We start from the raw sequence: 16,604 nt of genomic DNA, 5'->3' as shown, positions 1-16,604 counted from the left end.
TGTTCAGTTGCTTTGACGCAATCTTTTTTGTTTAAAGCGCTATATAAATAAAGATGACTTGACTTGACTTGACTATTAAAGAGAAGTCTTTTCTGCATTTGGACCCAGACCCAGTTTTTTCCATGGTGCTCACTAATCAATCTTTTAATTGTATTTTTTATTTTTTTTTATTATTAAACACAAGGGGTCATTAATGATGCTTACGTTATAGCATGTGCAAATTCACAAACAAAGTATCTATAATTTGGCCAAATATTAATATTATATCTATATATATATATCTATAATCTATAATATTCAAGAAGGTCATAGAGAAAATATTAAATAAATTTAATGTTATTATAGATTACAAAGAGATTTATAATTAAATACATCCAAAAGTACCCTCAAAAGATATTTTAAAGTCACATAGCCTAATTGTGTTAAATGAAAAAAGCAAATAATGAGAATAAGGCAAAAGAAGTGTAGCTTTAATATTTAATTTAGAATTACACATGCTATACTTTTGTTTCAGAAGCTGCATCTGAATCAACATATATTTACAGATTAAACAGTTTTGTTTTCAGCATTCTTGACAATATCTTCCTATGTTCCTCAAAAGCAATAAAGAAGTAAGGTTTGAAACAACATCAGGATGAGTAAATGTAAATGTAAATAAACAGAATTTACATTTTTGTGAAACTATCCCCAACTATTTTTTAAACTGAAATGATAGCATACTCAAAATATAATATAATAATAAAATAATATTAATTTCTTATTAATTTTAACTGTTGTATAAAATCATTACCAAATTTGCACTCATTCGTGACTGGTGTGATAACTTTATGTGACAAAAGCTCATTCAAGGGAATTTTTCCCCTGTATAGAGAATTGTAAGGCCGGTCCTTGACATCTTTGCGCTCTAGCAAACTGGATGCTCCGACTTGCCGTAGAGTCCTCGTAGCCATGAGAGGTGTGTCCACATAGATGAGCAAATACATCTGCATCTTAAGCATAGATCTTAAGTGGCGTGTGGTGTTAACTTAACATCGGTCGGGGTGTGCAGTGTTGCCAACTTAGCAATTTTGTTGCTAAATTTAGCAACTTTTCAGACTACCCTAGCAACTTTTTCTTCCAAAAGCATCTAGCAACAAATTTAGCACTTTTTTACAAATTTATTTGGCAACTTTTTAGCACATTTTGATAAGTGACTCAAAGGCATAATTTTCTATCCAAATTACACAAAAAGAGGAAACCAAAGACGCCTAGAAGAGCACAAATCACATGAACTGAGTTAGCTGCTACTTGCAATTATTGAATTTAATAATAATAATAATAATAATAATAATAATAATAATAATAATAATTTAATATGATACTCTTTGTTCGTAGCTTGTACACTGTAAGGAAAATGGAAAAGATACTAGTAATTTTCCAGGACATTATCCATTATCCATTGTAACCCAAAAAAACACAAAGTGTAATTTAAAATGCAGGTATAAAACAATACAGAAAATCTTTCATATTAACATAGCAGATTTTGCCCTGTTTTTACAGACTTTTCTCAGAGTGTAGCATATAAACTACTTAAAACACTGCTTAAAGCATAATTCTTGAAACTGTGTAGAATTTCTAGTTTACTATCTATAAACTAGTTTTTTTTATTGTAATCATTTAGAAATGTGTAATTGTTCAATAATGCAATGCATTTAAAAATACAGTTATTTATATTTTAATATTATATTATCCATATTTTACAAAGAAATCTAAATTAACATATATAAAATATTTATTTGATGTTGTGACAATTTTGCTTCGTGATTACGTAATGACGTCATTGATAAATGACATCACAATGTCATTTAACAATTTTTAGCAACAAATTAACCTTCCATTAGCAACTTTCTCTGAAAATTATTTGGCAACACTGGGCGTGCGGCGTTATTTTAACGCGTGGTGGCGTCTGCCGTTAACTTATCGCCTATAATGGCGCTTATTTAATGCCTGGCGGCGTAATGAAAATGGCGTGTTAATATTGATACGGCGGTGAAAAGCACGCGAATTCTGACCCATTTGGCTTTCGATACAAATGGGAGATCTACGCACGAGCTGAGCTTATTTCTCACGTGACCTCAACGCATATGACAAATGAAAAAGTTCCTGTTTGCCGTAGTCCCACCTCCTGTGGTCACCCTTTTTCATTGACATGTACACTCTAGGGCTTTTATTTCCTTTCATGAATTTATTGTATAATTTGATGAAACGTAAAGGAAGTGATGAAACGAAAGGGTTGGGTCTATGACACGCTGACCACTTCCCACTTTTCTTTTAAAGAATTAAGTTGAAAATAAAGTTAATTTATTAGCGTCAGCACGCACTCAAGTGAACATGGGGAAAATTGAGTGGGCGATGTGGGCAAACGAGCAATCTCTGGCTGCTGGGCTCAGTAAGAACACATACTCAAATTCTAGATCTCGTTCTGTTTTCAGGCGCTATAAAACATTTTACCAAGTTTTTCTTACATTAATGTTTCTCGAACAGTGTCCTGAATAGATATGTACAATTCTAAAGAGAATACTACATGGGTTTTAAAGTATAAATAGCAGCTGTTAATCATGTCGTCAAGTTTTTTGTGCTATTTAGAATGTATGTTAATCTGTTTTATTATCTTTAAAATAAAGAAATTGATTTTCACTCTGAACTAATGGATTACTTTGAATGTAAAAGACTTAAAAATATGATTTTATATTTATTTATTTATTCAAATTAAAATATAATATGAAGAAATAGAAATGAGGAAATAAAATTAACTCTTTTTTTCCCCTCTTGCAGTTTATGCTACTGGTGGGATTGTCGGAGTTGCTGGTCAGTTCAGAGGCTGGCAGTTTGCAGCATTCGGGATGTATCCTTACAGTCTCTACAGGGGTCTTTCCAATAAATGAATGAGACTCTGATTTGCCCTCATTTTTCATTGTCATTTCCTCATGTGTTCTTCTAGTCTTTTGACTTGTAAATTACCAGTGTTTTTTTTTTGTTTGTTTTTTTTTGTTTTGTTTTTTGGTAGTGTATTTTAAGTGTATTTATTTATATCCTTGACTGTGATAGTGCTGCTGGTGTGTTTGTGTGTTTGCTTGAATATCCACGCAGCAAACGCAGGAAAGGCACCAGCGTTGAGAGAACGTGAGTGTTTTATAAAGAGTAAATCTGACCTCATTTGATACTGTAACTAGTTACAGGAAGTACAGGCTGGTGATTTCAACAAACCATCAATAATTCTTTACAAAACATTTTATACTGTGTCAGTTGTAAAGCGAAAACTGTGTGCCTGTGTGCTTTGAAACATAAAATTCTCATGGAAAGCTTTTCTGTGTGTCTTCAGTGGTCAGTACTGCTTCACAGTGTGTGTAAAGGCTTTCGGACCCCTGACAAGAAACTATTACGTCAGAGCATTCTTGCATGCTGCGTAAGTCTGTCATATTTCAGTCAGGTTTGTCATGCATGTCCATTCTCTCTGTGGTGAACTTCTGTTATATAAGACAGCATCTTACTTGTGTTGCAATCCATGTGTTACCATGCAGGTTGTGTGTTCCTGGAGGGTTCATGTTAGCCACAGTTCTGGGATGTGTGTGTCTAGGAATTGCCAGTTTAATCTACCTTTCGGTAAATTCATTATCCATCATAATTCAGTGCTGATTCATCTGAACTTCAGATTAACAACATGACTGAATGAATGTGAATACAACTGTAACTAAAAAAAGATCTTATTACTACATGCTCTATTGCTTCCTCCTATAAACTCCCCTATTTCACATTCAAACTGTTACAGGAACAGATCACCCAAAATGAAAATTCTGTTATTTACTTTTGTAGAACACAAATGGAATTGTTTGGCAGAATGTTTTTAAGTTATGAAAGGGGACAGAAAACTTCAAGCTTAAAAAATGATTAAAAAAAAAAACACAGAAATATAAAAAAGTAGTTAATATGCACATACTTACATTTCTCTTTTGTGTTCCACAGAAGAAAGAAAATTTTAGAAAGACATGAGTCTGAATGATGTAGATGACAACATCATTTTGAGTTAACTAAAGATTTAAAAACATGTCTCTGAATCGGGTTCTTTGTGCTGACCACTTGATGCGCTGTCAGATGATATGAGTGTAATATGATGATCCATGCCATAGTATTTTAGTAGAACACTTTACTTAATTTGACTCATATGAACTGTCGCTTTGAGGAAAAACTCTTTGGAAAGCATCTATTTTTGGATGCATTTGGTTGTGTGGGCATTTATTTCAGACATGTTTTTGGCATCACAGGCAGCTATTCATGGAGAGCATTGGGAGCCCATACTGCCCCGCACAGAGCAACCAAAGTCTGTTGGGAATAGCATCAAAGAACCTCCTCAAAACCCTCCACCTCGGCCTCCTCCTGAACTCCGTCGGAAGAAAGTAGATAAACTAGAGACTGCTGTGTATGACAATCCCATGTCTGTGACCATCAATGAATAAGGCTTCCACTGTGAAAACAGTTACCTATTGTTCAAAGAGGCTTCAGCAGTAAGTAACTGTATGATATGAAACATTTATGATGAGTTTATACTAATAAACTGCATCAAGAGAGAGCTGTCACTGATCATGTTTATTTAATAGTATCCATGCTTTGAAATGCTTGATAAATTTAAAACATCCCATTTATTATTGTTAGTAACAGAGAAGAAATTTTAATTTAAGATTTTTTTTTATCAATATAATCATAGAAGAAAAATATAATTTTACTGGGATGCTGTTAAAATGTTAACATTGTGTATATTTACCTCAAGAGAGTGCATATAGTTATGCCTTCATTTGTACTTACAATAAACTCAGGATGTGCTACACTTAATCATTTATGTCATCCATAGAGTTAAAATATTGCAAAGTTTCATTTCTTTTTTTTATTTGTTGTGTATATGTATAACCTAATGCTGTGTTATTTCATTAGCAAATCCATTTTTATAATGCATGGACATTTTTCTTCCTAAATGCTTGTCATCCTGAAATCTATATTCATAACTTAAAAATTCACAAAAGCATTGCACAAATGGTCATTATATTATAGAAGAAGGTAAAACACGTCTTTGTGTTTTCGTAATCCTTTATTACTCAACAAGGAACAAGGAAGTTCATCTTGCTCAAAGAAAAATGAAACTCATTGTCTTTTGTGTTCGTTTCACAATGTCTTATTTCTTTGATGTCTGATGTTAATTTCATCATCATGTACAATGAAGAAATACAAGTGCTGTAGGCTGAATAGATCTGATTGTGACCATCAGACAAAATTCTCTGAAAATCATTTCTGATCTATGACATAATAGCTTTAAATGTTTTGAACTTTCTGAGCATGACTGCCCAGTAGAATATTCAATTGTTCATTTCATTTCATCAGATTTTGACAGACAAAATATTAAGTTCTTCCATGCTTGGTTACTTGGTTAAGTAGTAGTTAATTGTCTTTTATCGGCCTGATTATAAGCTCCCATGAAACAATCAGAACAAGCCCTACAATAAAATAATACATATTATACAGAAACATCATATTTGTAGTAAATCATTTTGTGAAACAATTGGTGCAACTGATTCAAAAAAGTTTTTAAAAGCTTTGTTTCTCCCATCACTAGTGACAACCAGCTTTGAGTTCAAAAACTTGATATCATCAAAAGGGAACTAGGTAGAATCCTACTGTGTAAACACTGGGTCAGATCAGCAGGCTAAGTAAGTGTATATGATAACTGAATCTTGAGTGATTAGATGTTAGCCTATTGGTGGTGTATAAAGTACCTGAAAGCCATATAAGTAAAAGTACAGATACCTTGCCAGAAAATGACTTTGGTAAAAGTTAAAGTCACCGTTTAGAAAATTACTTGAGTAAAAGTTTTAAAGTATTTGATATTTATTGTAATTAAGTATGAAAAGTATTTTTTATATTAAACATACTTAATGAAAGTAAAAGTACAATGCTGTAAATAAAATACTATTCATTTAAAAAAAATAGAGCCTACTCAGGCTGAGGGTTACAAAAGGAGCAAATAGATATTATTAAAAATGGTTTTATACACAAATTTGAGCAGCAAGATTGTGTTAAGTTTTAACTCTGTTTCATCCATTTTTTTTAAATGGCAAAATGTTTGGGTTTTTTAAGTAAAAAATAAATAATAATACAGTTTGAAATCTGAAAAGTGAACTGTTTATTTTGAATGTAAAAGACTTTTAAACAGTTCTCTCAAAATTGCCTGCCAAATGGAACAAACACAATTATGTTGGACATCTTTTGCTGCTGAATCTGGACCAAGTGTATGGCTGCATAACTGCAAGACTGATCAATTGCTTTAACATGTCAACATGACAAAGTTTTGACTGAAATTTACAACAGGTATAGAACAAAAATCAAATGTAGATACAGAAAACATCTTTATAACTTAAACATTTACAAAATCCAGTTTTACCTTACCTCCCATTCCTTTATTCATCTGTCCCATCTCTCTCTCCTTACTCACACTCTTACCTGCAGTAAAACCCAGTCATTACTTGAAACTGAAAAATTTGCTGCTCATCTTCAACAGAAGTTAGTTTTCAAATTTGCGAGAATTCAGTCTTGCTCTTCTTGAGCTGAAGACTAGTCCTGCGATTCTAAATAGCCTTTCACAGGCTGCGGAAGCAGGTAGAGGTGTGTTCAGCTTCACAGACAGCTTGCACACAGCTGGGAAGGATTTCAACAAGTCCATGTGATCTGCTGAACAGGCCAAGTATCCATCCAATTTTTTGGAGCCATCTTGTGCTTGAGACGACTGCAGGGCAGAGAAGAAATCATCCTCGTCAGATGAACTAGATCAAACATCGGCTTGCTGCAGAGAGGAGACATCTATGTGCTTCTTGGTGTAGTCCATTCCTGAAATAGTGAGCAAGAAAATATAAATTAAAATATAAATTAATTTATCTATTAATATATAATGAACTCAACCCAAGTTACCATGTTTTTTACCTATTCTGATTGTAGCTTCATCCTTTGTCTAAATTGTCTTAAATTTTAGAAGAAGAATTGTGGCTGCGATTAACTCTGGGTTTCTTAATATGTGGCCAAAACGATTCTTTATTCCCACCAGTAAAGCATCCACCAGAGGCCTGTAGTATTTCAATTGCAATTTGGCTCGGTCAAGCTTGATGGTCAGTGCATTTGGATGTAACAACTGGAGGGAACAAACATCTTCAACAGTTTCGGCTGCAAGTGTGGATCTTCCACATTTGTTCCAAAGTGCGCTACATTTTCCGAATGTTGAACGGTACACTTTCTTGTATGCCTCATTGGATGTTGCTTTCATGGCATCAACTGTAGCTATTAGGTTAAGTACAGTAGGTGACAAGCCTAGCGATGACTGAGGTTGAGATGCTTCATCACTTTTGACCACATTGTTCTTCTCATCTTCACCAAAAACCTGAAATTAGAGCCATTATCTGTAGTCGTTCTAAGAATCTTTCCCCGAATTTCAAACTCTGAATGTATATCATTCAGGGCACTTGCCAACACATCAAATGTGTGCGAACCTCTAAACTGTTTACAGGCTAGGGCTGCTGAGCATCTAGTGAGACTGTCGGGGTCCAGCCAATGTGCAGTAACACCTATAAAACTCCTCCTTCTGGTAGACCAGCAGTCAGTGGTGGCAATATGGTCAACTGCCCTCATGGCCTTGGTCACTGCCTTCTTCATTGCTTTGGAAGCATCATCTTTCATAGAGCGCAGGGTCAGCCATGAAATTATTTTTGCATTAGGCTGTAGTTCCTTCACAAAATCTTTAAAAGGTTCTTGTTCAACAACACAGAAAGGCTGGAGCCCTTGGACCACATACTTCACAACAGCTTTGTCAATGACCCTAGACACAGTCCAGTTGTTCACTAATGTGGTCTGTTTGCTGGTGGATGGAGTCTCAGAAGTCCTTTTTCTTTTTGTTAATGTCAGTTCTCCATATTTTTTAAGGTGGTGTGCATGCTTTCTCTGAAACAGAGAGAGCCACTTAGAGTGCTTGGAATGTTTCACAACTTCAGCTACAGGATTTAAAAGCTACCCAACAACATTAACAGTCAGTTACCATTAAGTCAGTTACAATTAACTGTAAGTTATGCATCACCTAAGCCCTAGTGTGTGATGCCATCATTGTTTAATATTAAAAAAGTTCATTAACATTGATTCATAACGTAAACAGAATTTATTAATGCAATGTATAGCATGAGCTTATACCCCTCCAAGTAGAATTACAACACATAGTGCAACTTTAATAGACAATATATTTACCAACGTTATTGATAAAAAAATAACAAGTGCACTTCTTATTAATGACTTAAGCGACCATCTGCCGGTTTTTGCAACCATACCATGCTGTAAGGTGACCAATAGAGACATACAAGTACAATTAATAAGACACAAAACCAAGAGTGCAATTAACAATTTTAAAGAAGATCTTTTAAAACAAGACTGGAAGGAAGTTTATGTTGTAGATGTAGATGAAGCCTATGATAAATGTATATCTATATTAATAACATCTTATGACAAAAACTGTGCCTTAGTAAAGAAAATGAGGAAACAGAAATTTGCTGAAAAAACGTGGTTAACAAAGGCATTCCAAAAATCATGCACACGGAAAAATACATTATATAAGCTTTTTATTAAAAAAAGAACTAAAGAAGCTGAGCAAACATATAAGGTATATAAAAACAAATTGACTAATATCATTAGAAACAGTAAGAGAGAGTATTATAGTAGATCATTGGACAATAATAGGAATAACATAACAAAAACATGGAAAATATTAAATGAAATAGTAAGAAACAATGTTGGAAGGACAAGTTGCCCAACCTACTTTATGACAAAGAATAATATAATTATAAGTAATAAGGACCAAATTGCTAATGAATTTAATGATTTTTTTGTCAATGTTGGTGCCAGTCTGGCTGGGGAGATTGAAGAAATTGGAAGTAAAAGTAGAACGGAAAGAGAGAAGGGTAATGTAAATCAGAAATCAATGTTTATAAGAGGAACAAATGGAAAAGAAATAACTGATATTGTTAAATCATGACTGACTGACTGACTGTGGAGAAACCCCTGGTACATATATGCAACTTGTCCCTACAAAAAGGTTTATTTCCTAAAAAAATGAAAATTGCTAAAGTTATACCCATATATAAAACTGGAGATATACATACTTTTTTAAATCATAGGCCTGTTTCTTTGCTTTCACAGTTTTCACAAATATTGGAAAAGTTATTTTATACAAGACTAAATGATTTTGTTGTAAAATACAATATATTAAGCAATCAACAATATGGGTTTAGAAGTAACAGAACAACCTCACATGCATTAATAGAATTTGTGGAGAAAATATCTAACGCAATAGAAAATAAACAATATACAGTTGGAATATTTTTAGATCTTAAAAAAGCATTTGACACTGTTAACCATGATATCCTACTAGAGAAACTGAAAAAATATGGTGTAAGAGGAGTAGCTCATTCTTGAATAAGTAGTTACTTAGAAAAAAGGTATCAATATGTCCAAATAGATAATTGCAAGTCACAATTGTTGCAAGTGACATGTGGGGTTCCCCAAAGCTCTGTGCTGGGCCCATTGCTTTTTCTGTTATACATCAACGACATATGCGAGGTTTCCAAAGTATTAAAACTGATATTATTTGTGGATGATACAAACTTATTTTGTTCTGGTGACAATCTGAAACAACTTTTGGATACAATTGAAAAAGAAATGGTACTGCTAAAAAACTGGTTTGATTTGAATAAACTAACATTAAATATAAGTAAAACAAAATTTATTGTGTTTGGTAATCATTTACCAAACACAATAAGTAAATTAATGATTAACGAAATTGAAATAGAAAGGGTGTCGGCAATTAAATTTATTGGGGTGATAATTGACAATGACTTAAATTGGAAGCCCCATATATCCTATACTAAGAACAAGATTTCAAAGTCAATTGCAATATTATATAAAGTTAAAGACTTATTAAATGAAAAATCATTATATACCTTGTATTGGTCCCTAGTGCTTCCATACATTACTTATTGTGTGGAAGTATGGGGAAATACATATAAAACAAATACCAATTCAATTTTTATGCTTCAAAAGAGAGCCATACGAATAGTAAAGAAAACCAACTATAGGGAGCCAACAAACTCCCTATTTATTGAACTAAAGGCCCTAAAGTTTAAAGAATTAGTAGAACTAAAAACATTACAAATTATGTACAAAGCAAACAATCATCAATTGCCAGAAAGTATCCAAGGGTTGTTTACAGAAGGAGAATGTCAACATGACTTAAGGGGAACTTGTATGTTTAAAAAGAACCAAGTGAGGACCAATGCAAAATACCATTGTATTTCAGTTAAAGGTGTAATTCTATGGAACAGCTGTCAAATTAAAAATATGTGGGACACTTAGCAAGTTAAAGAAGCTATTTAAGAATAAAACACTGAAACTATATGAAACCATTTAAAGAGTGATAAATGAAAGCTGCTTTTTGTTGTTTTTTGGATTGTGGAACTGTATTGCTTGGCAAAAATAATGTTATTGTAGTCTAGTTATACTAGTTTGTCAACAGTATATTGATGTAAAATAACAGTTTTTTTTTTTTTTTTTTTTTTTGTTTATTTATCAAAAGATGAGATGTTTTAAAAAGGGTAGGCATTATAAGCAAGAGCTTCAGCCTACACCTGTTCAGACTGATGTAAATATGTTGTTGTACATTAGCTCAATTGTGTTGAACCCAAGTTGTCTGTCTGAAATAAACTAAACTAAACTAAAAAAAAACTAAACTAAACATATCTGAGTAATAGATAAAGCCAAAATAATCACTGAATTTTGACAATTATTTAAAAGCAAAACTCAAAGAGAGTATGGCACTTTGAAGACGTGCATAATGGTGAACACTCTTCCGTAACCTGTAACTACCAAAAACATCTCCTATTATTTCCATATATTTGAGTTAGGGCTGGCTCGATACCACTTTTTTCAGAACTGATACCGATCTGATACCAAAAAATCGGAGTATCTGCCGATAGCGATATCGATCCGATACAGCGCAGTTTTTTTAAATCAGTGTAGAATTTCTATACCTCACTGTGTAGGTCGATCATCAATCTTTTGTATGTTACACACAATCTACTAAATATAGACAGCTTCATTATAAAGAAAAATAACAAACAAAAAAATATATAATACATTGCTCTCATATTGTTGTAAAATACATTCATGAAAAACAAGTAATATATTCATATGTAAATATACACTATAGTAGTCAGCATTTGAAGTGGATGATCAAAACCTTTCATCAAAGTTGTCCTAAAACCAAAACAATACCCGTTCTTGTCTCAGGACAACGCTGATTAACTTTTTTGATCCACTTCAAATGTTGACTACTGTATAAATTAAAATACATTTCTTTTAAATGTATAGCAGATTAATGAGGCAGCAACATATGATAGATAAGATGAACAAGAAAGGCTATTAATCTTTCATTGCGCAAGAGTATTATACTAAAGGCTCCAAATATGGAGTGGCACAAAGAGCTTATGCGCATCCTGTGCGCAGAATGATGTGCTTGAAGCAACACGGAGTCACAGCAAGCACAAAGTGAAGAGATATTGATGCGTATTAAATATGTGCATTAGTTTATTGAGCCTTTTCTTTTCACATTCTTAAATTTCAGTTACTGTGCTCATGAAGAACAATTCATAGTGTTCTCTACTCAGGTCTTGTGATCTAACCAGATACCCGGTAGAAATTTACACAATTTAGAAACAGCATGAAACTCCAGCAAGATAAATTCCTTTTATGTGAAAAACCACTTACAGATCAAGTAACATTAGGCACATTTAATCATCTTGGAGAGAGTTTTATCATCTTGGCTGTCTTAACCGAACGCAACGCATAGTTTGAATACTGAATGGAGGATGACAGTCAGCCACAGTGGAGAGAAGAGTTTACGTGAACTTGACTTGAATATTAATCTGTACCTCACATTAAACTATGGAACAGCTTCAGAACACTTGAAATACAGTGCACAAAAACTTTATTGTGCTTTATAATGTTTATGTGGCTTTCGTGGGGCTTAATAATAACACAGAATAGTATATGCACTATATTGGATTTGGATTGGTCTCGTCTGACCAATACCCTGATCCAGCAGAAAAGGCCAGTATCGAAGCGATACCCATACTAAATATCAGATCAGTGCACCCCTAATTGGAGTACAACAATAGTGTACAATGCTGCTTAAATACAGTATGTGAACTGTCTTAAAGTAACCCTAATATGGCTTTTGTAAAATGACCTTTCATGCAGTGTGTAACACAGCTCTAAGTGAATGAAAACATCCTGCAAAGTTTTAAATTTGCACTGTGTATTGTAGCAAATTTTAGCTCAAAGTAAAATGAACATAATTAATCATAATGGCTTATTATTTATTATATTAATTTTCAGGAATTACTTGTAGCATTATAACATTAATAGTACAATAAAATGATTTGTTTGTCAGTTTTAATCGTTTATTGACTCTAAGTAAAATTATTTCTCTGGCCATGAAAAATAATTTTACTACTAATACCACAATATGTAGATTCCTGTTGAAATCTGTTAGGAGTAAAAGCTTCGTCGTTTCATCCATGGGTTGACTGCTCCGAAGTATATCAACTAAGTTGCTGAAAACTGCCAGAGGATCGGACTCCCCCCGGAAGGGGAGTCATGGGGTTTCCAAGGTGATGGGTGTCTCCAGGGAACCGCAAGTGAAGAGAAACCCACTTTTTGGGTGTGGTAGAGGTTTTATCTGGTTTCCCTGTAACACCTATTTTGGTTAGATTGACCAGTAGCAAGGCATATAGTTTCAGCGGGAAAGTGTTTCTTTGTCCCAGTGACACCTCATTTGCATGCTCTATGACCGTCCTGACGAGTTGGTGTAGTTTTACCCAAAATATGGTACAAATAGTATGATGCATTTCACGATCACATAGAGTACATCACGGTTTGAGGAATAAAAAGCAGATCATTTTGATAACAAGGACGAAACATCTAGACTATATTAAACCAGAGATACATTCATACACCTGAATATTAGTCTTTAGAGCTTAACTAATGCAAATAAACAGTGGTAACTAGACTAATATAATAGGGAAACATACAGACAACACATGCATATACCAGATGCATTTGTAACTGATTGATTATAGTCTAAAATAAAGAAAACGTCTTTATGTGTGTGTGTGTGTGTGTGTGATGTGTTTTGAAATTGTGGAGACAAACCACTGGTCTAGTCAGGCCATTGGTGCCTGGCACAGGGGTCATTTGCTCCTCCTGGAATGTGTTTGAAGTTTGATGGGGAGACCAGAGAGTTGATCTGTTCAACATCTTCCGGATAATGGGGGTAAATATTGGCCATTTATAGCACCCATATAACTGCAGACTATGGGACCAGATTCTGTAATTTATATTCAAATGTCAAAAGGCTAAAATGAATTTCTAAGACATAAAGCCCAAACGATCATACATGATCCTAAGCAGATGTTACAGAATCCCCCCCTTTTGACTGACGAAGTTCACCTGCAAAAATCGTCAGACAACAGTACCTTGAGTTTATCCTGGGTTTTCACTTCGAGCTTGTCTGTGCAGTGTGAGATGTGCAATAGCTCTCTCAGGAACTCAGTGGTCTGATGCTTGAAATCATCCTGGACTTTCACAGCCAGCTTGTCTATGCTTCCTTCTGAAGATGGGTGCGGTGCTTGTCGCTTAGTGTCAGCTTGACTGTGGAGGTGTAGCTTAGGAAACTGGTGACCTTGGTTAGCTCCCCATGGTTGTGATTCTGGCTTGAGTCATGTGTCAGGAGTCTCTTCCGAATCATGACTATTACTCAGAATAATAACAGTTCAGTGGTCTTGTGGGTGAGGCTATCCGTAATGCCTCTTAGCCAGGTGTTCACATCTTCTCCCTGGGAAGTGGGGTTTGCAATCTGTGACATGCTGGCAGACTGGAAAGTGAGGACTAACACATATCTGTTAAGCTAAGTGTCATTTTAGTGATTGCAAACCAAAAGTGGAGTGTGTTGTAGTGGGGCTTTGTGGTTTGGGTTTGCTGTTTGGACTTGACAGCAACCCGGCATGCTCTGACATATTCCAACATGTCTTGTTGTATGCCAGTCCAGTGCACCACTTGTTTTTGTGTCTCATAAGTGTCTCTAGTACTGTGGTGTCCAGAACATGGTGCATTGTGGGCATACATTACCATGACCCCTCCTTTGTCATTGTGGCACCACAAGCTTTGGCACAGTGTGGTCGTCAGGGACATATTATAGAATGTTGTTCATCACACACATGTGTTTGACATTGTGCAGATGTAATAGGGTGGTTGGAGGGGTTAGGGAGGTGGCAAAGAATAGTTTTTATTGAGGTGTCAGAGGTTTGCATTTAAGCAGTGCCATCCGTCGATAGTCAAGTCACCTTTATTTATATAGCGCTTTAAACAAAAAAGATTGCGTCAAAGCAACTGAACAACATTAATTAGTAAAACAGTGTGTCAATAATGCAAAATGACAGTTAAAGGCAGTTCATCATTGAATTCAGTGATTTCATCATGCAGCTCAGTTCAGTTTAAATAGTATCTGTGCAATAATTTGCAATCAAGTCAACGATATCACTGTAAATGAAATGTCCCCAACTAAGCAAGCCAGAGGCGACAGCAGCAAGGAACCAAAACTCCATCGATGACAGAATGGAGAAAAAACCTTGGGAGAAACCAGGCTCATTCGGGGGGCCAGTTCTCCTCTGACCAGACGAAACCAGCAGTTCAATTCCAGGCTGCAGCAAAGTCAGGTTGTGCAGAAAAATCATCTGTTTCCTGTGGTCTTGTCCCAGTGGTCGTCTGAGACAAGGTCTTTACAGGGGATCTGTCTCTGGGGCTCTAGTTGTCCTGATCTCCGCTGTCTTTCAGGGCTGTAGAGGTCCTTTCAAGCTGCTGATCCACCATCTGGCTGGATACATACTGGATCCGGGTGACTGCAGTGACCCTCTGACTTGGATACAGACTGGATCTGGTGGCTACGGTGACCTCGGAATAAGAGAGAAACAGACTTATATGAGCGTAGATGCCATTCTTCTAACGATGTAGCAAGTACATCGGGTGTTATGGGAAGTGTTCCCGGTTCCGGTTTACCTAATGGACTACTTGCACGTAGACTCGTGACGTACTTCCGCTTTGAAGTAATAGGGCTCGCTGAGTTCCGGTTGTCGGCCATTGTTTTGGCGTTTGGAGAAAATGTTCAGAAAAAAGTGTGTTTATAGATTTCAGAGACAGCAGAAGGTATACAGCGTACACTGCTGTGTTCCGCTGTGTACATCTTCTGCAAAGTTCAACGGAACTTTAAGTTTTCACAGTTTTCCTGCAGTACCCATGGATGTAACGATGGATCATGATTACTGTAGCATTCCTGAGCCTTCTTCATTAGACCTTGCATGTGCTAAAGTAGAAGAACTCTCTAATGAAGTGGAGGAGCTGAAAAAATAGCTACATGAGCTACACGTTCAGCGTGATTTCGGATTGGAGCGGTTTACCGGCTCAGATGAGGACATCAGATTTTACACAAGGTAAGTCTAAACATTGGTAGAATCTTACATATAGATGTGATTACATATACTCGGATTTAGATGCATGTAACATGTAAACAATTTGTAAATGTATTCAGGATAAGACTTCTGCTTACAGGTTTCCCAGCTACCGTCACCTGATGTCATTCTGGTGGCTAATCGAGCCATCCATACACAAAATCATTTGTGTGTCCAGATCGAAATCTGCTGCTAGAAAGCATGAAGATATCACACGTGTACTGCCACCATCAGAGGTAGGTTATATACTTGCATGCACACGATAAGTGTGGCTGTACATTTACAGAACACAGTACAGGGCCGTATTTACAATGTGTTATCTATATGTTTTTATACAAACTTACCTTTCATGCATGTTTTACTTTTCCAGAGACAGCTGCTGCAGCCAATCGATGAGTTTTTTCTTTTCCTTATCTACCTGTCAGTTGGTTTAAAGGAGAGAGACCTGGCACACCGATTTCATATGCATCCTTCCACAGTGAGCAGAATAATTTAGACGTGGACAAACTACCTCTATACACTGCTGGGATCAGTGTGTGTGTGGCTTTCAGCAGCTGATGTGAAATCTAACCTTCCTGAAGAGTTCACGGAACTCTAGACTGCGTGTGCACGTGGAACGAGTCATCAGGAGGATCAAACAAAACAAACTTTTTGATGGTGTCATCACACTTTCCCACAGTGTTAACATTAATCAACTTTATACAGTTGCATGTCTGTTGTCAAATTATCAAAACAAGGCATTAGTGAAGACTTGGATCAAATGAGATCAACTCTTATATGACTTTTTACTTTGAGTACTGGTATGCTATTTCACATTTATGGCTTACTTTAACTCAGTGATCCTCAAATCTGGTTCGCTAGATCCACTTTCCTGCAGAGTTAACTGTCTTTAACTGTTACTGTTTCATTGCCATTTTTAATGTTAACTCTGAA

General features: G+C 35.4%; 1 protein-coding gene and 1 long non-coding RNA gene across 2 annotated transcripts; both read left to right on the top strand.

Moving 5' to 3' along the window:
• Positions 1–2,251: 2,251 nt before the first annotated feature.
• LOC109077080 (cytochrome b-245 light chain) lies at positions 2,252–5,558 on the top strand. Its single transcript, XM_042775021.1, has 6 exons — positions 2,252–2,428; positions 2,815–2,884; positions 3,088–3,162; positions 3,362–3,445; positions 3,561–3,642; positions 4,302–5,558. The coding sequence occupies exons 1-6, from the start codon at positions 2,371–2,373 to the stop codon at positions 4,491–4,493; spliced, it is 561 nt and encodes a 186-aa protein (XP_042630955.1). The 5' UTR covers positions 2,252–2,370; the 3' UTR covers positions 4,494–5,558.
• Positions 5,559–15,369: 9,811 nt separating this feature from the next.
• On the top strand, positions 15,370–16,213 carry LOC122148668. Its single transcript, XR_006162544.1, has 3 exons — positions 15,370–15,653; positions 15,772–15,907; positions 16,042–16,213. It is a non-coding gene; the product is annotated as an uncharacterized LOC122148668 (long non-coding RNA).
• Positions 16,214–16,604: the final 391 nt, after the last annotated feature.

Source organism: Cyprinus carpio, chromosome A18 (genome assembly GCF_018340385.1).
Source record: "Cyprinus carpio isolate SPL01 chromosome A18, ASM1834038v1, whole genome shotgun sequence".
NCBI classification, from domain to species: Eukaryota; Metazoa; Chordata; class Actinopteri; order Cypriniformes; family Cyprinidae; genus Cyprinus; species Cyprinus carpio.
Note: the sequence above shows the minus strand (reverse complement) of the source record. Positions and strands in the feature narration are given on the sequence as shown.

What these genes read in the sequence shown, in the direction of transcription:
- LOC109077080 (XM_042775021.1), top strand. Translation starts at nt 2,371, where the DNA reads ATGGGGAAAATTGAGTGGGCGATGTGGGCAAACGAGCAATCTCTGGCT. An exon ending in ATCTCTGGCTGCTGGGCTCA is followed by an intron (nt 2,429 to 2,814) that starts GTAAGAACACAT and finishes CCCCTCTTGCAG; the next exon opens with TTTATGCTACTGGTGGGATT. An exon ending in GGCACCAGCGTTGAGAGAAC is followed by an intron (nt 3,163 to 3,361) that starts GTGAGTGTTTTA and finishes GTGTGTCTTCAG; the next exon opens with TGGTCAGTACTGCTTCACAG.